The sequence below is a fragment of the Pseudogymnoascus destructans genome (assembly GCF_001641265.1).
Source record: "Pseudogymnoascus destructans isolate 20631-21 unplaced genomic scaffold scaffold_10, whole genome shotgun sequence".
In the NCBI taxonomy this organism is placed as follows: Eukaryota; Fungi; Ascomycota; class Leotiomycetes; order Thelebolales; family Thelebolaceae; genus Pseudogymnoascus; species Pseudogymnoascus destructans.
In genome coordinates, this window is record NW_020167529.1 from 335001 (window position 1) to 358828 (window position 23828).

Here is a 23828-nt window from a genome sequence, read left to right on the forward strand (position 1 = left end):
ACGTCGCTTTTTAAAAAATCACATACAAATGAATTTATCGGAAAAACATTTTGTGCACGGGAGGGTTTTCTGACGAGTCGCAATGTCAAAAGGGGTCGGTGGGTATATGATGGGGGCGAGCGAAGGCTCATTAGGAAAACGCAAAAGTAGGCTTGGAGACTCTTTGGCAGTGCTAGTATAGGGAAGAACCACGAAAGGGCAATGCATACATTCTGTTATCCGTTGAGTACATGTCACGATACCTGATTGCGAAGCCGTCAGCTCGGGCAAATTCATCCACAGTTGTCCACTTTGTGGACGAATCCATATGCGCGCAGTTTGGGAACCCTCTTGCATGACAATGGAAAGCACTTCACATCTGAGGAGACTACAGGGCACCTTAAAGGACGTGGCATACAGGCCATAGCGTCCCTGATTTCTCATCCGGCGTCGGTTGGACTTTCTGAGCGTTATGTACAAATGATCCTTTCTGTCTACCGCAAGATTCTCCAACAGCAACCTCATCTAATCTATATTTGGGATGATTTGCTTCCACATGTGGTCAACATCATCAACACCTGGAAGGTTTCGGTTTATGGTGTGTCACCGGCAGAGTTGCTGTTTGGGTTCAAACCTAGGTTTGTCCCTGGCGATCTCTCCATCGACGAGGAACTCCGCGCGGAATTGATTTCGCAGCCGCAATTCGTTCCTGCGTTTGAGCATGAGCCTAATGTCTCTGCAGTCGGTATTCGCCTTGCTAAACTAGATGAGCTCCGTGACATGGCAATGCAGATCCGCCTCCGTCGTCAACTCAAACAAGCCAAGGAAACTGCACAGGAATTTGCTGCCAAGAATCACCACATCCAGGAGCTGGCGATGAACTTCAGCTTCGAGGATGGGGTGCCAGCCGGGTTCATCTCTATAGAGGGGTTGGGGAGCCTAGAGGGGCAGGTTGGGCATGGTAGGAGGAGAGAGGAGGAGGCGGAGGAGGCGGAGGAGGATGAGGAGGAGGAGGAGAATTGGGGGAGGGGGCCAAAGGGCCGTATATTATTGTAGAATAGTGTAGAATAGTAAATGACACACCTATGGGCAATTACCTTTGTTTATTGTGCTGTATATTATGATTAGAAATGTGATGTGAAATCTTACGGATAGTTAAGGATAGGTTCTTAAGGATAGGTGACAACAACACCCTCGTAGACAACCGTAGATGGCCGTAACAGAACAGAAACACCCTCAAAAGTAGACATTAGAGGCTAAGAAGTAGTATAGGACGTACGTCTAATTGATTCCAACTAAAATGTGAGGATACACCACATTCTGGGTAGTATTATCCTCTCCTTCAGGGAGTAGGACCTGTAGTCCAGCTATGACGTCCGTGACATTGCAACATAAAACTGCCCATGACTAAACATAGCTGCCCATAGATCAACACCTACATGCTTAAACGACTGGCCTTGAGGCTTATAGAAGTCACAGGGGAGACGGGTTTCTGAGAATGGGCACACTATGCTTATGATTTATGGCTAATAATGCTTCATGAATGTGATGAGTGGACTGAGGCTAGGGGAAAGAGCTTATTTGTATGACACGAGATGTAGAAGAGGCTGTTGATTTCTTCTTCCTCAATTACTTACTGTTATTCAAGTTCTTTCAACGTCTGTCATGTGTGGCAAGTTGATATGTGGAGAACTGATTTAAAAAGGGAGGAGAGAAGAGGAAGGGGGTGCTCGAGAATATTAGGCCAATCGGTAAGGAGAAATAATGGTGTTGAAGTGTGGATTAGTGTAAGGACAGTTCGAACCGAGGCTGACCTTCAAGTCTGCAGAAGTATCCGAAGTATAATGTGAAGACTTCGATACTCGAAGCAGTAGGACAAGGTATAGTAGTTCAGGCTCCAAAGCATATACTTTATACCACAGGGGTCAAGTGGTGAGACTAACAGGTTGGCCAAGTGGTTCGACTCGAAGTAAGGGAATGCAAAGTAAGTCGAAGCAGGAGGAATTGCAAGAAGGCCAAGTAGTATATAATTTGCTAGCTAAAGATCAATAAGAGACATGAGCAATAAGTGCTTATATAACAGTAAAAATCCCTAGTGCCAAATAAGCGAAGGCACTAATTAACTGAACCCTAGCTAAGCGAGCCCTAGTGCAGCAAGCCAATAACAAGAGAGCCTAAGCCAGTAGTCAACATTTGGGCTGATCTAGGTCAGCAAGTGAAGCGAAGTGAGCGAAGTGAGTGAAGCAGGTGAAGTGAATGACATAGTGAAATAAGTACTAGAGACTAAAGCGAATCGAAGGGTCGTGACACAAATATCGAAGGAGTGTCATGACAATTAGATGTTCGGGAGTCGGAAATTCGCAGAAGCAAATTCCACAAGGTCAGAGAGTGAAGAAGGTGAGGAAAGGTCATGGAGGGTGAAGCTTGTCTCTTGAAATGAACAGATTGTGGAAGGACATGACCTTCCTCACAGCTACAACATTGCATTTACTCTTGAGATCGCACAACAACTCTAGAACTGACTGAAACTAAATCCTAAGTACGGCAAGCTGAAGTTGTTCTGTTCACCACCATATTTCGGAGTCCTCAACACACTCACTCAAGTTCATTTCAGCTTTTTCGACATGTATCAGGTCATAAGGATGGCGGAAGGTCAAGTGGATGACAACCTCACTAGTGAAATGAAGAAGCAGAGATTCAACGCACAACGAAATGTCAACTCAGAGAATCACGAGAGTGACATGGTGTTCAAGGAGTTCATGAACCTTCGATCTTTATGGGCAAAGGTTACACAGATGAACAGGGTACAACAAAATGGAAACCATATGGAGCAAAACTGAGCGCAGGAGACAAAGTTGACAGTGGAGGAGAAGGACAAGGAGATCGAGAAGCTCAAGGCCTGTATTTGCGACAACATGCATCAGAGTCAGAAGGAAATGGAGGAACTGGTGTGTTCGTTTGAAGAGATTATTGAGACCGAAGCGGTGGAGAGTCTACGGTTGATAAACCAGAACCAGATGCTAAAGAAGCAACGGAATATGGCTGAAGGGGTTGATGAGCTTGCTTGAGTTGGTCGGCTGTTAAGTAATCATTTAGGAACTTCTGTGAGCGGGCTTTCAGAGGATTTGCGATCACGCAAAGGACGAGACAACGTCAATGATATTATGGAAGGGAGTGCAGGATTTGCTTCACGCGATGAGTTGCTGTTTTGCAGAGTTAGGGCTCTATTTTAGGGCAAAGGAATCAGAGGGCAGAGACCTAGGAGGGGGTGGGTGTACAGTGTTTGCTTAGTCACCAAAACTTAGTTTAGCGAGCGGGCATCATTATTGTAAGGATCTTCAATGAACAGGGCGGTACAAGGTCATGTTCTAATGTAAGGATCTTCAATGAACAGGGCAGTACGAGGTCACGTTCTTCAATCATATACGCATTTATAGATCCTGTAGATTACAGAGACTGAACGCTGACCTTTCTCTGAAGGTCCGCGTTCCTACTATATACTACGGCTTCACGTGTTCTTTGGCCGGACGTTCCTCCATCCTGGCACTGTAGCTCACGTGTTATGACCCCGCACGTGATGCGTTCGTGACAATTATCCCCCCCTTTGAGGCTCAAGCCCCTTTGAGCCCTGGGTATTAATCGTAGTTGTAAGGAGCGCATTTGCAGAGTGTAAGATCATTCCATCTAGGGGGGAACTGTTAATAAAGACTTGGTCAAAAATATCACACTAATAGGGTGTTTTTAGTCGGTCAACCTCGACTAATGGCTCATCATTAAGCAGCATATGCAACGCTCGCTAGGGATTAAAAGGAAACAAGCTAGTGCCACGGTATGCTAACTTAATGTTCTGATGGTTGCATACATCAAGCCGTGTCTAGATGTATGCCTCTATCCATTTATACTCCTATATGCGCGCAAACCACTGTTGAATTATTTACAGTTATCGAAGTAGGCAGGGCAAATTCACCGCGTTACGCCATCCCCTGCATTATGCCATGACTTACGATACAGTTTAGTTAATAGGTTTCCTTATTCCGTTTAGTTCAGTTTTAGCTTATAAGAACTGTAGTCCTATAGTTTAAACTATATAGTTTAAGACAATGTCTCACTTTGTGTAAAGGACATAGTTACCCTTAAATATTAAAGTGTTCTCTAGGAATTGAACTTCGTTTTACAGATCAATTCATTTATAATGTCTTCTTAAGTTTCTTCTAATGAGTTATCTATTGCGAGTGAGAATCTAAATAAAGATACACTTATTTCAACAGCTTCCACCACATTAGCGCTAGCTTCTTACAAACACAAACACAATACTTCTTATAGGTCTTATGTATGGAATCATTTACCTGATTCTAAAGGTGGATGAGATACAATTTAGACTAACAATACTAGAGAATCAATATGGATGTAGTGATGTACAATTATGTGCATCTGGGTTAAGCGCATGATGCACTACACCAAATGCACATAATTAACGGCTTCCCTCATAGCTCTCATAGGAGAGAGTAGCTATGTTATACGATCGAGCGAAAGATACGCCGTCATAGAAAGCCTCCTCCTGACTACCATCAGATAGTGGAAGCAGCACTGATTACAAGACGAGTGTAGGGCACACTAAGCAAGCGACTACTTTGAATGTAAGAGCTAGGAAAGCTAGATTCGACACCATAAGGGTGTGTAAGCGGTCAACACCACCATAGCGATGGTGCGTAGGTAGCAGGTAGCAAGCATGGTCATACTGTAGATAGGATGGGCTAGGGAAGAGGGATAGGTAGAGACTTGGGTTATTAGGTACTATAAGGGCAGGGGCAATAGGGGCACTTAGGGTGAGCATTTGCCATAGTACCACTGTATAGCGTAAGGGCTGTGTTAGAACTATGTTCCTAGAAGTACGCTACATCGTGTAGTCTGTATACCACTAGGCAGTATATATATGGCTTCGCACCTATAGTTTACTTAATTAAGTCGTTAAACTCCAAATTCGTGCTTAACAGGTTTGATTGCGCTACATCCCACTAAGCCAAAAAGACTATAGTATTCTAGCTTGGCGGAATATGTGTAACATGCTATATTACCATACATACTGTAATGGTCTGCACTGTTATAATGGAGGTGTAAGCTATCCCAAAAAGCTTACAAAGAGTTATAGGCACACAGAATATCACATAGCACCTTAAGATGCATAGTATCTATGAAGGAAAATATCAGTCTCTAGCTAGGCAAGCTACAATTTGCCATGCTTTTGAACGAGGTCAAGAAGCTTCCTACTTATGCTAGCATCTTAATTCTAATACTAACAGAGCTACATTAGACCCTAGAACGCTAGAGCGATTTGTTATTCGTTAGTGTTACGGCTACAGTAACATGATGTCATGGTTACAGGGCCAGGGCCTAGTAACGTGACGTGTGAGTCACAGTGGGAAGCGGGGTAGGCTGCCATGTGACGGGGCTAATGGATAGTTGCAGAAACTAGTGGATATTGGATAGTTGAGCTATCCACGAACTATCCTGAATATCTAGCTATCCGCCAACTATCCAGATTACCCATGAGGCACGACGCCACTATATAAGTAGATAGTATTTCCTTAGATAGGAGCTTCATGCTCAACTCAATATAGTATTCTTACAATACTGTAACGTGTTACTTGGAAAGCCTTTGTGTCTAATCCCTGCCTCCTCTGTCAAGTCAACCTTACGCAAGAAACCTCTGTGTCTTCTATCGTTAGAAGTCAGCGTTACACTTTGAGCACCACTTCTACGAGGTACCGCCTTACACACAAAGCAACATGGCTGGAGACGATACTGGATCAAATGTTGGATTGAAGGGGAAGGTTGCTACTGAACCTACCATCGAAGCCCCACAGGCTCACCCTTCAGACAAGTTGAAGATTGCATTCCCAGACACCTTTCATGGGGATGGCAAGAAGCTTAAGAGCTTCATCATCCAGACGGAGCTATGGATGGCGTTTAACGCCAAACACTTCAACAAAGAAGTGGAACAGGTCCTATGGGCTGTGGCACCTTTCGAGGACCAGCCTCAGAATGGATCTCTAACTACCTTGCTGACTACATGAACCATCGAACACCCGACGGAAAATGCAACACCTTAGCTAGCCAAGGAACGAAGGAAATTTTTGTATCCTGGAACGGATTCCTCAAAACACTTAAGGCAAACTTCGGAGACATTGATGAACGGCAAAATGCAGTCCAGGGCACTCCAGGCTTCTCAAGCAGAGAGGGTCAGCAGTTGCATACACCGCTGAGTTTTAACAGCATGCAACACTCACCAACTGGGGAGACGAGGCTATCTGTGACCAATTCTACGCAGGTCTGAAAGACCATGTGAAGGACGAAATCTCAAGGTCTGACAAACCAGATGACCTTAGAGAGATGATTGAATTGGCTCAGAAGATTGACAATCGTCACTCGAAATGGCAACTCGAGAAGAAAGGGGGACCACCTAGTCAACACTGGACTCAGAAGAGAAGACAAACAAAGAGTCATTGGCCCCAACCTATGAACTCGACGCTACTTTCAAGCCTAATGGCAAACCCCACAATCCAACAAGGGAGCGACAGTTCCAAGAACGGCTCTGTTTCAACTGCAATAAGCCTGGACACATAGCGTGAAACTGCAGACAGTCAAAGAAAGGGAATGGAGGACGAAAGTATGGCAAACAGCTTAACGCTACTTGGCAAGGTCAAGGCGGGTGCAAGCCCCCGAGGACAGCTATGTGCCACGTTAAAAAGAAAAGAGAACTGGAGTATTACTACTCAGGATCTCGAGGAATTCCACTTGTCAAACAGAGAAGACAAGAACGATGACAAGGAGCTCACTAGTTCTCAAAAGCAATGGTTACAAGCATTTGAGAAGACAGCAAGTAAGACTCTCTTCAAGGAACAACTGCCAGGAGCAGTAAGAACCTTCAAGGAAGCCATGCTTCAGGAGACGGTCGATCAAAGAATTCCTGTGCCCAAGCCACCAATGAGCTGGCAGGACACTACACAAATATGGGAGGTTGCAGTTCGCACAGTGAGGTGCCAACCAGAATACCCTCACCAGCAGGAAAGCATCCCAAGAGAAGAAAGGGGAACACGAGTGTTAGAAGCACACGAACGCCTACGCCATGAAGCAGAACGAAGAAGAGAAGGGACACCTTCTACGACCATTAGAATATGGTGAACATGATGGATTTTCCTCAGACGGTTATTCCTCAGACGATTAAAAAAACTAGGAGTCCTCGGCAGTAGGCCACTGGCGAGCGACACAGAGAGGCCTAGTACAACCAGCTATGCGCCACAATGGGCGGCATGCAGCTATATGTGGTTGCTAAGATACAACAGCAACACCTCCGAGCTATGATAGACTCAGGAGCAACGGGCAACTTTATGACAAAGAAAGTAGCAGACACACACGGTTTCAGGACGCAGCTGAAGACCGATCCATACCCATTAATGGTTGTAGATGGAGAGCCCATCTCAACTAACAATGGAATGGTGACCCACGAGACGGTCCCATTAGAAATGGTCATGCTACGCGGACACAAGGAAACGATACAGTTTGATATCGTGCACATGGACAATCATGCATGCATACTTGGTGTACCGTGGCTCAAGAAACACAACCCCCAGATCGACTGGCGGAATGAGAAAGTTGTGATGAGCCAATGCGCATGTGAACAACGAACGAACATGCCGCAGAAGGAGAAAACCTCCAAAGACCGGAAGGAGTTATGTGTGACCACTGGTCTGATGACCTAGCCCAGGCATCCTCACTGAAGCAAATACCAGTGGAGTATAAGGAATACGAGCAGTTATTCCGGGAAGGCCTAACGAAGAGGCGCTTCCTAAGCACCAACCATGGGATCATGAGATACCTATCATGGAAGGAAAGAGTCCACCGTTCGGACCAATATATCAGATGTCAGCAGCAGAGCTGGACATACTGAAGGAATACATTGACGAGAACCTCGCGAAACGGTTCATTCGACCATCGACATCACCAGCAGGAAGTCCAATACTATTTGTGCCAAAGAAGGACAAGAAGCTAAGACTCTGCGTGGACTATCGAGGAACGAATAATGTCACTATCAAATAGATATGCCTTACCTTTGATAGCGAACTACACGACTGGTTCCAGGGAGCCAAGATATTTACCAAGCTGGACCTCAGAGGCGCCTATAACCTGATTCGAATCAAGAAAGGGGATGAGTGGAAAACAGCATTCCGCACCCGCTATGGCTTGTTCGAATACTTGGTTATGCCCTTTGGTCTAACAAACGCACCAGCATCCATGCAGAGGCTCATGAATGCAGCTCTCCATGAATACTTGGATGTGTTTGTTATCGTCTACCTAGACGATATCTTAGTCTACTCAGGAGACCCAACGGAACACATTGGTCATGTTCGGAAGGTATTACAGAAGTTAAAGGAGCATCGGTTACTCCTCAAGCCAGAAAAATGCGAATTCCACAAGGATCAAGTAGAATTCTTAGGCTACATTGTCGGAACGCATGGCATCAAAATGGACCAAGCAAAGGTCACACCAGTGTTGGAATGGCCAACACCAACCACGGTCAAAGAAGTACAAGCCTTCTTAGGCTTTGCCAACTTCTACCGGAGGTTTATTATGGGATATTCCAAGGTAGCTCAACCACTTACAGAGCTTACAAGGAAAGACCTTACGTTCGAATGGACAAGCAAGGCAGAGGCTGCTTTTCAGGAACTTAAGACAAAGTTCACAGAAGCACCTATCCTAGTCACATTCGACCCTGCAAAGAGGATTGTCTTAGAGACAGACTCCTCTGACTTCGCGATTGGAGCCTGTCTAAGTCAGCCAGACAAAGACGAGAAGCTTAAGCCAGTTGCATATTACTCTAGAAAACTGTCACCTGCGGAGCTCAACTATGACATCCACGACAAGGAGCTGATAGCTATTGTCGTTGCTTTTGAGCAATGGCGAGTATATATCTTGAAGGATCGACCTACCCTGTACAGGTGGACAGATCATAAGAATCTCATATACTTCACCACAACCAAGGTTTTAAACCGCAGACAAGTCCGATGGGCAGAGACACTCGCAGCCTACAACTTCACGATTACATATCACAAGGGCTCTGAGAATGCAAGAGCCGACGCTCTTAGCAGAAGGACCGACTACATCGGCCCTAAAGAGGAAAGACCTAGAGCCATATTGAAGAAAACAGATGCAGGAATGCAATACAACGAGTTGCTAGCCACGATTGCCACTGTGGAGAACTCGGAGTTGGAAGAAAGACTCAAGAAAGCTTATGCAACAGATGAATGTGCAAAGCGAGTCTTAATAAAAACCGAAGGCGACTTCGCCATCGATGAACAAGGATTGATCCGATTCAAAGGATTAGTGTATGTCCCAAACAAAATGAGACGCCCGCTAGTGCAAGAACAACACTCGCTACCAGCACACGGCCATCAGGGAGTAACACGCACCTTCGAACGAATCACCCGACACTATTACTTCCCAGGTATGAGGAATGTAAGGATGCCTCCTTACTCGGGGTAGTTACGGCCGTCACGTGGCGTCATCGAGACTCGGGCCGTTACGGGTCAGTCGCGACTGACAGCCTTAGGCACATAACGTAAGGAAGCCTTAGGCAAACAGGGAGCTAGCTGAGTCGGAGCGGTTTCGGGTATTTTAAGGGAACAGTCATACAGGGTTACACCTTCATCTTTTTTGTATCCTTCGTAGTAGACCTATAGGATTGCACCGACTCATATCCGACTCGCACTCCCATATGCCACTTCTCGTGATACGGTGCCCTGCGTCCTTACAAGGAAGCAGGTGGAAACGGTAGTAAGAGAGTGCGACATTTGCAGAAAATCCAAAACCAATAGGCACTTGCCATATGGACAGCTGAAATTGACTCCAGTACCAACAGGAGCGTGGAAATCTATAGCTTTGGACTTCATTGTCAAGCTACCACCCTCTCGGGACCCGTTAACAGGAGTAGTATTTGACGCTATCCTGGTTATTACGGAAAGACTCACAAAATATGGAATATTTGTGCCATATTTAGAAGCTAGCGATGCTGAAGCACTCGCATACACCTTCCTTCGAGTCATATTAGCNGGGCTTGGGGGCAGATAGCCCCTACCCCCTCTGGGGGGGGGTGTATCATGGCGGCGAGAGGCTCGGTGGGGTTTGCCGGGTAGCGGGGGGGGGTAGAGTGTAGTACAGTGTAGTACAGTGGAGGGGTAAGCCTAGAGGTGCTGGGCCCGGGCTATTTCTAGGGAGGTGGTGTGCTGTGGCGCTCCTACAGCAGCCATCTTGCCGGGTAGGTGAGTGAGTGGCTACCCGGCAAACCTCTTGCCGGGTAGCTGGGTGGTGAGGAGCTACCCGGCAAAGATCTTGGAACCGCGACGGGGCCTGCCACGGGGGACCTAGGGGGGCAGGCTCACTAGGGATTGGGTCAGTTAGGGTGTGGGTAGCCCGCTGCTGCCCCCTGGGTCGCCCAGAGCAGATCCTAATTTTCGACTTTTTTGCCAGGTAGCTGTTTGCCGGGTAGCGGGGCGGTTTTGGCAGCGGGTGGTTTTGCCGGGTAGCTGGGGCTCATCGGGGGAGGTTTGGGGGGTTTCGACTTTTTTTGCCGGGTAGCTGTTTGCCGGGTAGCTGGGTCGGTAGGAGCTACCCGGCAAGGCTGGGGCTGTAGGGGGCGGGTAGGGCACCCCGTGGCAGCCGTAGCTACACCGTAGGGCCTTGTGGGAGAGGTCTTTGGGGGGGTCAGGGAATTTGAGGCGAGGAGCTGGGATGTGTATATATATACTAGATCGGAGATGTTGAATAGGGTGGGCATAAGACTTGGGTAGGCAAGTGGGCAGTGCTGCTACGCAGGGCTCCTCACAGCTATAAGGAAGGGCAGCGTCAGTTGAGCCTTGGGGTGGGCGGGGGCTAGGACCCCCAAGGGTGGGATTTGAGGTGCCTGGCAGCCCCCTCCGGCCCCCCCCCCAACTACCACCCAACGCGAAATCCGAAAAATTCCGTGGTCAGCTTTTCGGCCTTAACTTTGAGTGTGTTTGTATGGAAAAACGTCGCTTTTTAAAAAATCACATACAAATGAATTTATCGGAAAAACATTTTGTGCACGGGAGGGTTTTCTGACGAGTCGCAATGTCAAAAGGGGTCGGTGGGTATATGATGGGGGCGAGCGAAGGCTCATTAGGAAAACGCAAAAGTAGGCTTGGAGACTCTTTGGCAGTGCTAGTATAGGGAAGAACCACGAAAGGGCAATGCATACATTCTGTTATCCGTTGAGTACATGTCACGATACCTGATTGCGAAGCCGTCAGCTCGGGCAAATTCATCCACAGTTGTCCACTTTGTGGACGAATCCATATGCGCGCAGTTTGGGAACCCTCTTGCATGACAATGGAAAGCACTTCACATCTGAGGAGACTACAGGGCACCTTAAAGGACGTGGCATACAGGCCATAGCGTCCCTGATTTCTCATCCGGCGTCGGTTGGACTTTCTGAGCGTTATGTACAAATGATCCTTTCTGTCTACCGCAAGATTCTCCAACAGCAACCTCATCTAATCTATATTTGGGATGATTTGCTTCCACATGTGGTCAACATCATCAACACCTGGAAGGTTTCGGTTTATGGTGTGTCACCGGCAGAGTTGCTGTTTGGGTTCAAACCTAGGTTTGTCCCTGGCGATCTCTCCATCGACGAGGAACTCCGCGCGGAATTGATTTCGCAGCCGCAATTCGTTCCTGCGTTTGAGCATGAGCCTAATGTCTCTGCAGTCGGTATTCGCCTTGCTAAACTAGATGAGCTCCGTGACATGGCAATGGCAGATCCGCCTCCGTCGTCAACTCAAACAAGCCAAGGAAACTGCACAGGAATTTGCTGCCAAGAATCACCACATCCAGGAGCTGGCGATGAACTTCAGCTTCGAGGATGGGGTGCCAGCCGGGTTCATCTCTATAGAGGGGTTGGGGAGCCTAGAGGGCAGGTTGGGCATGGTAGGAGGAGAGAGGAGGAGGCGGAGGAGGCGGAGGAGGATGAGGAGGAGGAGGAGAATTGGGGGAGGGGGCCAAAGGGCCGTATATTATTGTAGAATAGTGTAGAATAGTAAATGACACACCTATGGGCAATTACCTTTGTTTATTGTGCTGTATATTATGATTAGAAATGTGATGTGAAATCTTACGGATAGTTAAGGATAGGTTCTTAAGGATAGGTGACAACAACACCCTCGTAGACAACCGTAGATGGCCGTAACAGAACAGAAACACCCTCAAAAGTAGACATTAGAGGCTAAGAAGTAGTATAGGACGTACGTCTAATTGATTCCAACTAAAATGTGAGGATACACCACATTCTGGGTAGTATTATCCTCTCCTTCAGGGAGTAGGACCTGTAGTCCAGCTATGACGTCCGTGACATTGCAACATAAAACTGCCCATGACTAAACATAGCTGCCCATAGATCAACACCTACATGCTTAAACGACTGGCCTTGAGGCTTATAGAAGTCACAGGGGAGACGGGTTTCTGAGAATGGGCACACTATGCTTATGATTTATGGCTAATAATGCTTCATGAATGTGATGAGTGGACTGAGGCTAGGGGAAAGAGCTTATTTGTATGACACGAGATGTAGAAGAGGCTGTTGATTTCTTCTTCCTCAATTACTTACTGTTATTCAAGTTCTTTCAACGTCTGTCATGTGTGCAAGTTGATATGTGGAGAACTGATTTAAAAAGGGAGGAGAGAAGAGGAAGGGGTGCTCGAGAATATTAGGCCAATCGGTAAGGAGAAATAATGGTGTTGAAGTGTGGATTAGTGTAAGGACAGTTCGAACCGAGGCTGACCTTCAAGTCTGCAGAAGTATCCGAAGTATAATGTGAAGACTTCGATACTCGAAGCAGTAGGACAAGGTATAGTAGTTCAGGCTCCAAAGCATATACTTTATACCACAGGGGTCAAGTGGTGAGACTAACAGGTTGGCCAAGTGGTTCGACTCGAAGTAAGGGAATGCAAAGTAAGTCGAAGCAGGAGGAATTGCAAGAAGGCCAAGTAGTATATAATTTGCTAGCTAAAGATCAATAAGAGACATGAGCAATAAGTGCTTATATAACAGTAAAAATCCCTAGTGCCAAATAAGCGAAGGCACTAATTAACTGAACCCTAGCTAAGCGAGCCCTAGTGCAGCAAGCCAATAACAAGAGAGCCTAAGCCAGTAGTCAACATTTGGGCTGATCTAGGTCAGCAAGTGAAGCGAAGTGAGCGAAGTGAGTGAAGCAGGTGAAGTGAATGACATAGTGAAATAAGTACTAGAGACTAAAGCGAATCGAAGGGTCGTGACACAAATATCGAAGGAGTGTCATGACAATTAGATGTTCGGGAGTCGGAAATTCGCAGAAGCAAATTCCACAAGGTCAGAGAGTGAAGAAGGTGAGGAAAGGTCATGGAGGGTGAAGCTTGTCTCTTGAAATGAACAGATTGTGGAAGGACATGACCTTCCTCACAGCTACAACATTGCATTTACTCTTGAGATCGCACAACAACTCTAGAACTGACTGAAACTAAATCCTAAGTACGGCAAGCTGAAGTTGTTCTGTTCACCACCATATTTCGGAGTCCTCAACACACTCACTCAAGTTCATTTCAGCTTTTTCGACATGTATCAGGTCATAAGGATGGCGGAAGGTCAAGTGGATGACAACCTCACTAGTGAAATGAAGAAGCAGAGATTCAACGCACAACGAAATGTCAACTCAGAGAATCACGAGAGTGACATGGTGTTCAAGGAGTTCATGAACCTTCGATCTTTATGGGCAAAGGTTACACAGATGAACAGGGTACAACAAAATGGAAACCATATGGAGCAAAACTGAGCGCAGGAGACAAAGTTGACAGTGGAGGAGAAGGACAAGGAGATCGAGAAGCTCAAGGCCTGTATTTGCGACAACATGCATCAGAGTCAGAAGGAAATGGAGGAACTGGTGTGTTCGTTTGAAGAGATTATTGAGACCGAAGCGGTGGAGAGTCTACGGTTGATAAACCAGAACCAGATGCTAAAGAAGCAACGGAATATGGCTGAAGGGGTTGATGAGCTTGCTTGAGTTGGTCGGCTGTTAAGTAATCATTTAGGAACTTCTGTGAGCGGGCTTTCAGAGGATTTGCGATCACGCAAAGGACGAGACAACGTCAATGATATTATGGAAGGGAGTGCAGGATTTGCTTCACGCGATGAGTTGCTGTTTTGCAGAGTTAGGGCTCTATTTTAGGGCAAAGGAATCAGAGGGCAGAGACCTAGGAGGGGGTGGGTGTACAGTGTTTGCTTAGTCACCAAAACTTAGTTTAGCGAGCGGGCATCATTATTGTAAGGATCTTCAATGAACAGGGCGGTACAAGGTCATGTTCTAATGTAAGGATCTTCAATGAACAGGGCAGTACGAGGTCACGTTCTTCAATCATATACGCATTTATAGATCCTGTAGATTACAGAGACTGAACGCTGACCTTTCTCTGAAGGTCCGCGTTCCTACTATATACTACGGCTTCACGTGTTCTTTGGCCGGACGTTCCTCCATCCTGGCACTGTAGCTCACGTGTTATGACCCCGCACGTGATGCGTTCGTGACAATTATCCCCCCCTTTGAGGCTCAAGCCCCTTTGAGCCCTGGGTATTAATCGTAGTTGTAAGGAGCGCATTTGCAGAGTGTAAGATCATTCCATCTAGGGGGGAACTGTTAATAAAGACTTGGTCAAAAATATCACACTAATAGGGTGTTTTTAGTCGGTCAACCTCGACTAATGGCTCATCATTAAGCAGCATATGCAACGCTCGCTAGGGATTAAAAGGAAACAAGCTAGTGCCACGGTATGCTAACTTAATGTTCTGATGGTTGCATACATCAAGCCGTGTCTAGATGTATGCCTCTATCCATTTATACTCCTATATGCGCGCAAACCACTGTTGAATTATTTACAGTTATCGAAGTAGGCAGGGCAAATTCACCGCGTTACGCCATCCCCTGCATTATGCCATGACTTACGATACAGTTTAGTTAATAGGTTTCCTTATTCCGTTTAGTTCAGTTTTAGCTTATAAGAACTGTAGTCCTATAGTTTAAACTATATAGTTTAAGACAATGTCTCACTTTGTGTAAAGGACATAGTTACCCTTAAATATTAAAGTGTTCTCTAGGAATTGAACTTCGTTTTACAGATCAATTCATTTATAATGTCTTCTTAAGTTTCTTCTAATGAGTTATCTATTGCGAGTGAGAATCTAAATAAAGATACACTTATTTCAACAGCTTCCACCACATTAGCGCTAGCTTCTTACAAACACAAACACAATACTTCTTATAGGTCTTATGTATGGAATCATTTACCTGATTCTAAAGGTGGATGAGATACAATTTAGACTAACAATACTAGAGAATCAATATGGATGTAGTGATGTACAATTATGTGCATCTGGGTTAAGCGCATGATGCACTACACCAAATGCACATAATTAACGGCTTCCCTCATAGCTCTCATAGGAGAGAGTAGCTATGTTATACGATCGAGCGAAAGATACGCCGTCATAGAAAGCCTCCTCCTGACTACCATCAGATAGTGGAAGCAGCACTGATTACAAGACGAGTGTAGGGCACACTAAGCAAGCGACTACTTTGAATGTAAGAGCTAGGAAAGCTAGATTCGACACCATAAGGGTGTGTAAGCGGTCAACACCACCATAGCGATGGTGCGTAGGTAGCAGGTAGCAAGCATGGTCATACTGTAGATAGGATGGGCTAGGGAAGAGGGATAGGTAGAGACTTGGGTTATTAGGTACTATAAGGGCAGGGGCAATAGGGGCACTTAGGGTGAGCATTTGCCATAGTACCACTGTATAGCGTAAGGGCTGTGTTAGAACTATGTTCCTAGAAGTACGCTACATCGTGTAGTCTGTATACCACTAGGCAGTATATATATGGCTTCGCACCTATAGTTTACTTAATTAAGTCGTTAAACTCCAAATTCGTGCTTAACAGGTTTGATTGCGCTACATCCCACTAAGCCAAAAAGACTATAGTATTCTAGCTTGGCGGAATATGTGTAACATGCTATATATACCATACATACTGTAATGGTCTGCACTGTTATAATGGAGGTGTAAGCTATCCCAAAAAGCTTACAAAGAGTTTATAGGCACACAGAATATCACATAGCACCTTAAGATGCATAGTATCTATGAAGGAAAATATCAGTCTCTAGCTAGGCAAGCTACAATTTGCCATGCTTTTGAACGAGGTCAAGAAGCTTCCTACTTATGCTAGCATCTTAATTCTAATACTAACAGAGCTACATTAGACCCTAGAACGCTAGAGCGATTTGTTATTCGTTAGTGTTACGGCTACAGTAACATGATGTCATGGTTACAGGGCCAGGGCCTAGTAACGTGACGTGTGAGTCACAGTGGGAAGCGGGGTAGGCTGCCATGTGACGGGGCTAATGGATAGTTGCAGAAACTAGTGGATATTGGATAGTTGAGCTATCCACGAACTATCCTGAATATCTAGCTATCCGCCAACTATCCAGATTACCCATGAGGCACGACGCCACTATATAAGTAGATAGTATTTCCTTAGATAGGAGCTTCATGCTCAACTCAATATAGTATTCTTTACAATACTGTAACGTGTTACTTGGAAAGCCTTTGTGTCTAATCCCCTGCCTCCTCTGTCAAGTCAACCTTACGCAAGAAACCTCTGTGTCTTCTATCGTTTAGAAGTCAGCGTTACACTTTGAGCACCACTTCTACGAGGTACCGCCTTACACACAAAGCAACATGGCTGGAGACGATACTGGATCAAATGTTGGATTGAAGGGGAAGGTTGCTACTGAACCTACCATCGAAGCCCCACAGGCTCACCCTTCAGACAAGTTGAAGATTGCATTCCCAGACACCTTTCATGGGGATGGCAAGAAGCTTAAGAGCTTCATCATCCAGACGGAGCTATGGATGGCGTTTAACGCCAAACACTTCAACAAAGAAGTGGAACAGGTCCTATGGGCTGTGGCACTCTTTCGAGGACCAGCCTCAGAATGGATCTCTAACTACCTTGCTGACTACATGAACCATCGAACACCCGACGGAAAATGCAACACCTTAGCTAGCCAAGGAACGAAGGAAATTTTTGTATCCTGGAACGGATTCCTCAAAACACTTAAGGCAAACTTCGGAGACATTGATGAACGGCAAAATGCAGTCAGGGCACTCCAGGCTCTCAAGCAGAGAGGGTCAGCAGTTGCATACACCGCTGAGTTTCAACAGCATGCAACACTCACCAACTGGGGAGACGAGGCTATCTGTGACCAATTCTACGCAGGTCTGAAAGACCATGTGAAGGACGAAATCTCAAGGTCTGACAAACCAGATGACCTTAGAGAGATGATTGAATTGGCTCAGAAGATTGACAATCGTCACTACGAATGGCAACTCGAGAAGAAAGGGGGACCACCTAGTCAACACTGGACTCAGAAGAGAAGACAAACAAAGAGTCATTGGCCCCAACCTATGGAACTCGACGCTACTTTCAAGCCTAATGGCAAACCCCACAATCCCAACAAGGAGCGACAGTTCCAAGAACGGCTCTGTTTCAACTGCAATAAGCCTGGACACATAGCGTGAAACTGCAGACAGTCAAAGAAAGGGAATGGAGGACGAAAGTATGGCAAACAGCTTAACGCTACTTGGCAAGGTCAAGGCGGGTGCAAGCCCCCACGAGGACAGCTATGTGCCACGTTAAAAAGAAAAGAGAACTGGAGTATTACTACTCAGGATCTCGAGGAATTCCACTTGTCAAACAGAGAAGACAAGAACGATGACAAGGAGCTCACTAGTTCTCAAAAGCAATGGTTACAAGCATTTGAGAAGACAGCAAGTAAGACTCTCTTCAAGGAACAACTGCCAGGAGCAGTAAGAACCTTCAAGGAAGCCATGCTTCAGGAGACGGTCGATCAAAGAATTCCTGTGCCCAAGCCACCAATGAGCTGGCAGGACACTACACAAATATGGGAGGTTGCAGTTCGCACAGTGAGGTGCCAACCAGAATACCCTCACCAGCAGGAAAGCATCCCAAGAGAAGAAAGGGGAACACGAGTGTTAGAAGCACACGAACGCCTACGCCATGAAGCAGAACGAAGAAGAGAAGGGACACCACTTCTACGACCATTAGAATATGGTGAACATGATGGATTTTCCTCAGACGGTTATTCCTCAGACGATTAAAAAAACTAGGAGTCCTCGGCAGTAGGCCACTGGCGAGCGACACAGAGAGGCCTAGTACAAACCAGCTATGCGCCACAATGGGCGGCATGCAGCTATATGTGGTTGCTAAGATACAACAGCAACACCTCCGAGCTATGATAGACTCAGGAGCAACGGGCAACTTTATGACAAAGAAAGTAGCAGACACACACGGTTTCAGGACGCAGCTGAAGACCGATCCATACCCATTAATGGTTTTAGATGGAGAGCCCATCTCAACTAACAATGGAATGGTGACCCACGAGACGGTCCCATTAGAAATGGTCATGCTACGCGGACACAAGGAAACGATACAGTTTGATATCGTGCACATGGACAATCATGCATGCATACTTGGTGTACCGTGGCTCAAGAAACACAACCCCCAGATCGACTGGCGGAATGAGAAAGTTGTGATGAGCCAATGCGCATGTGAACAACGAACGAACATGCCGCAGAAGGAGAAAACATCCAAAGACCGGAAGGAGTTATGTGTGACCACTGGTCTGATGACCTAGCCCAGGCATCCTCACTGAAGCAAATACCAGTGGAGTATAAGGAATACGAGCAGTTATTCCGGGAAGGCCCTAACGAAGAGGCGCTTCCTAAGCACCAACCATGGGATCATGAGATACCTATCATGGAAGGAAAGAGTCCACCGTTCGGACCAATATATCAGATGTCAGCAGCAGAGCTGGACATACTGAAGGAATACATTGACGAGAACCTCGCGAAACGGTTCATTCGACCATCGACATCACCAGCAGGAAGTCCAATACTATTTGTGCCAAAGAAGGACAAGAAGCTAAGACTCTGCGTGGACTATCGAGGAACGAATAATGTCACTATCAAAGATAGATATGCCTTACCTTTGATAAGCGAACTACACGACTGGTTCCAGGGAGCCAAGATATTTACCAAGCTGGACCTCAGAGGCGCCTATAACCTGATTCGAATCAAGAAAGGGGATGAGTGGAAAACAGCATTCCGCACCCGCTATGGCTTGTTCGAATACTTGGTTATGCCCTTTGGTCTAACAAACGCACCAGCATCCATGCAGAGGCTCATGAATGCAGCTCTCCATGAATACTTGGATGTGTTTGTTATCGTCTACCTAGACGATATCTTAGTCTACTCAGGAGACCCAACGGAACACATTGGTCATGTTCGGAAGGTATTACAGAAGTTAAAGGAGCATCGGTTACTCCTCAAGCCAGAAAAATGCGAATTCCACAAGGATCAAGTAGAATTCTTAGGCTACATTGTCGGAACGCATGGCATCAAAATGGACCAAGCAAAGGTCACACCAGTGTTGGAATGGCCAACACCAACCACGGTCAAAGAAGTACAAGCCTTCTTAGGCTTTGCCAACTTCTACCGGAGGTTTATTATGGGATATTCCAAGGTAGCTCAACCACTTACAGAGCTTACAAGGAAAGACCTTACGTTCGAATGGACAAGCAAGGCAGAGGCTGCTTTTCAGGAACTTAAGACAAAGTTCACAGAAGCACCTATCCTAGTCACATTCGACCCTGCAAAGAGGATTGTCTTAGAGACAGACTCCTCTGACTTCGCGATTGGAGCCTGTCTAAGTCAGCCAGACAAAGACGAGAAGCTTAAGCCAGTTGCATATTACTCTAGAAAACTGTCACCTGCGGAGCTCAACTATGACATCCACGACAAGGAGCTGATAGCTATTGTCGTTGCTTTTGAGCAATGGCGAGTATATCTTGAAGGATCGACCTACCCTGTACAGGTGGACAGATCATAAGAATCTCATATACTTCACCACAACCAAGGTTTTAAACCGCAGACAAGTCCGATGGGCAGAGACACTCGCAGCCTACAACTTCACGATTACATATCACAAGGGCTCTGAGAATGCAAGAGCCGACGCTCTTAGCAGAAGGACCGACTACATCGGCCCTAAAGAGGAAAGACCTAGAGCCATATTGAAGAAAACAGATGCAGGAATGCAATACAACGAGTTGCTAGCCACGATTGCCACTGTGGAGAACTCGGAGTTGGAAGAAAGACTCAAGAAAGCTTATGCAACAGATGAATGTGCAAAGCGAGTCTTAATAAAAACCGAAGGCGACTTCGCCATCGATGAACAAGGATTGATCCGATTCAAAGGATTAGTGTATGTCCCAAACAAAATGAGACGCCCGCTAGTGCAAGAACAACACTCGCTACCAGCACACGGCCATCAGGGAGTAACACGCACCTTCGAACGAATCACCCGACACTATTACTTCCCAGGTATGAGGAATGTAAGGATGCCTCCTTACTCGGGGTAGTTACGGCCGTCACGTGGCGTCATCGAGACTCGGGGCCGTTACGGGTCAGTCGCGACTGACAGCCTTAGGCACATAACGTAAGGAAGCCTTAGGCAAACAGGGAGCTAGCTGAGTCGGAGCGGTTTCGGGTATTTTAAGGGAACAGTCATACAGGGTTACACCTTCATCTTTTTTGTATCCTTCGTAGTAGACCTATAGGATTGCACCGACTCATATCCGACTCGCACTCCCATATGCCACTTCTCGTGATACGGTGCCCTGCGTCCTTACAAGGAAGCAGGTGGAAACGGTAGTAAGAGAGTGCGACATTTGCAGAAAATCCAAAACCAATAGGCACTTGCCATATGGACAGCTGAAATTGACTCCAGTACCAACAGGAGCGTGGAAATCTATAGCTTTGGACTTCATTGTCAAGCTACCACCCTCTCGGGACCCGTTAACAGGAGTAGTATTTGACGCTATCCTGGTTATTACGGAAAGACTCACAAAATATGGAATATTTGTGCCATATTTAGAAGCTAGCGATGCTGAAGCACTCGCATACACCTTCCTTCGAGTCATATTAGCTGATCACGGATTACCGGAAGAAATCATCTCAGACAGAGACAAGCTTTTTACTTCGAAATTTTGGAAATCTTTAATGGCGCTTTTGGGAACAAATCATAAGCTATCAACAGCTTTCCATCCCCAAACAGACGGTCAAACAGAAAGACTGAATCAAACCCTTGAACAATACCTATGGAGTTATGTCAACCACCAACAAGACAATTGGGTTCAGATATTACCCATCGCACAGTTCGCATATAACAGCGCGATGACCGAAGCAACAAAAGTCTCACCGTTCTTTGCCAATTACGGCTATCAGCCAGAGGCATATAGACAACCACGACCGGATGAATCAAGAGCAGAACAAGCTATGATCGCCGTGGAACAACTCAAATCGTTCCATGAACAACTCGCGACAGACATCCAATTCTTAAATGAACGATCTGCCGCGTATGCAAACAAGAAGCGCAGTATGGAACCTGCCTTCAAGGAGGGGGATAAAGTATACCTACTCCAGAAACATATCAAAACGAAATGACCAAGTACAAAGTTGGACTTCAAGAAATTGGGACCATTCAAAATATTGAACAAAGTCAGCTCAGTTAATTACAGACTGCAGCTACCCAAGAAGTCTAGACTACACCCGGTATTTCATGTCTCACTACTGGAACCAGCAAGAGGAAATACCCCAATTGCGACCGATACAGAACTTCAACCAGAGAATGAGATTGTTGAATACGAAGTCGAAGCGATCCTAGACAGAAGGTTAGTAGGACGCAAAGAAGAGTTTTTGATAAAATGGAAGGGTTATGAACCTACGGACAATTCATGGGAAACGGTCAGAAACCTTAGCTGTCCAGAGCTACTGGAGGCGTTTCACCGTCGACACCCAAGCGATCAAAGAAGCCAGGAGACAGGGCCACGAAAAGGTCCTGGTCAGGGGCAGCACCCTCGGAAACGGCAGTAGAAGGGCTGTGCAAGAGAGTCCCTTTGACCTCTGCCTCCCTACACTCCTTCTCCTCTGCTTCATCCAATTCGTCCAAAGATTTCAGACCATGACGCAGCATCTCAACACCGCGGGTTTTGAGAGCCTTCTGCTGTTTGCGAAGACGCATGCGATGGGCATATGCTTCTTGAGCACAGAGGTGAGCCTCTCGCTCCTGAGATGCCGCTGCTTCCTCTTCTACCTCAAGACGCTCTTCTTCTTTTCGAAGCTTCTCCCAATCAGTTGGAGAAGGGGCGCAAGCGTTGCATTTGGAATTGCGACGAGTACATTCACTACAACGATGACTACCAGCAACAACAATACAGAATCGATTGTTGTGAAGACAGCTGGAACATGGCGACATTAGGTTGCCGTTCTTTTCAATACGGTCTGCAAGAAGATGACGTTCTTTGATTTTTATGTGTCTACTAGAAGACATGGTAAGCAGCGCAACCTGCTCGACAATTAAGTGGGCATCACCCTACTTAAGTAAGCGATTCCTTAATCAGCAAGACCTAAGGGACTAGGCCTTTTGGAGGAGGACCTAGTGTTACAGCTACAGTTGTTACGATATCAAGTGCGCCTTGCAGCTCGAGTGGGGGTTCAGGGGTGTGGGGAGCTTTCCGGGGTTGGAGCGAAGTTTTCAGTTGTGAAGTGAATTCTCAGAACTGGTCTCGCTAAAGAGAATTCACTCCACAACAACATAGCTGTATATAGATCGAGCCACTGCTTGAGTGCTCCTCTTCTCTTTCCTTTCTTCTCTAGATTGAGTTTAATTCATAATACCCAACTGGCGCCCTATGCCTTGGTGAACCGTGACATAAAACTCAATCTCTCTTATACCTCTTTTCCTGCTCTTTGAGCTGAACCCTCTTCTGAAATCGAAATCGAAATCCACTCTTTGAAAACCCCAGAACCAGAAACCTTATCCTGAAGTCGATTCCAGGACGATCTCCAGGCAACCCCTCAAAGTTGGCTTTCGACAGTCAGCTCGACACACACACACCACCTTCGCAAGTCAGACCTTTTACAACGCTCCCTCGACAAGGATATAACTGTGAGGGAAGTGTGCTCCTCTCGAGTGGCTCCTACGGCCAACAACTGCACAATAGGGCCTTTGGCAATATGTGTCTGACTTGACGATATAAACTGAAATTGAAATAGCAACTCGCTATGGCTTATACAGCTGAAGAAAAAGCTGCAATGGCAGCTCGAAATGATCCAGAACAAGACCAGGAATCCCTGGCAGAAGGAGCATCAATTCCAAGCTCTGCAAACTAAACCAATGAACTTCAGGATCCTAATTTCAAATCCGAAACCTTCCTTCACACTCTGGGCAAAACAGCTCAAGAGAGACATGAATCTATACTTGCAAACCGACATGAAAAGGCTGAATGGAATGTTGAAACCTTTGACGAATTCCAGAAACTATCTGTCGCCAGCCAGAAAATGGCATGGACTTTGCACAAGAACATTCTTCGGGACTATTTGGCCCTAGCAGAGGACTCAAATTCGATACTGGCTGAAAAGGATGATGCCCTTCTCCAGTTACAGGAACTGACCCAGAGCAATGAGCAACAAATCACAGAGCAACAAACAATTCAGAAATATCTTGAAAAGCAAACCCAACAAGCTCTGAAGAATAAACCAGGACACCCCTCTCACAGTCGACTGTCAGCTCGGATTCCAGACCCTCCAATCCTCACAGATGGGATAGAGCCAGCAT

General features: G+C 46.2%; 4 protein-coding genes across 4 annotated transcripts; all 4 read left to right on the forward strand.

Moving 5' to 3' along the window:
* Positions 1–377: 377 nt before the first annotated feature.
* Positions 378–1035, forward strand: VC83_06081 (uncharacterized protein; the record flags this gene model as incomplete). The annotated part of the gene is made up of 1 exon (XM_024469687.1): positions 378–1035. Exon 1 carries the CDS (start codon positions 460–462, stop codon positions 1033–1035), a length of 576 nt encoding a protein of 191 aa, XP_024324057.1. The 5' UTR covers positions 378–459.
* Positions 1036–2621: 1586 nt separating this feature from the next.
* Positions 2622–3047, forward strand: VC83_06082 (uncharacterized protein; the record flags this gene model as incomplete). The annotated part of the gene is made up of 2 exons (XM_024469688.1): positions 2622–2783; positions 2829–3047. The coding sequence occupies 2 exons, from the start codon at positions 2622–2624 to the stop codon at positions 3045–3047; spliced, it is 381 nt and encodes a 126-aa protein (XP_024324056.1).
* An 8372-nt stretch (positions 3048–11419) lies between these two features.
* Positions 11420–12077, forward strand: VC83_06083 (uncharacterized protein; the record flags this gene model as incomplete). The annotated part of the gene is made up of 1 exon (XM_024469689.1): positions 11420–12077. Exon 1 carries the CDS (start codon positions 11502–11504, stop codon positions 12075–12077), a length of 576 nt encoding a protein of 191 aa, XP_024324055.1. The 5' UTR covers positions 11420–11501.
* A 1584-nt stretch (positions 12078–13661) lies between these two features.
* On the forward strand, positions 13662–14087 carry VC83_06084 (uncharacterized protein; the record flags this gene model as incomplete). Its single annotated transcript, XM_024469690.1, has 2 exons — positions 13662–13823; positions 13869–14087. 2 exons carry the CDS (start codon positions 13662–13664, stop codon positions 14085–14087), a joined length of 381 nt encoding a protein of 126 aa, XP_024324054.1.
* Between the last annotated feature and the right edge of the window lie 9741 nt (positions 14088–23828).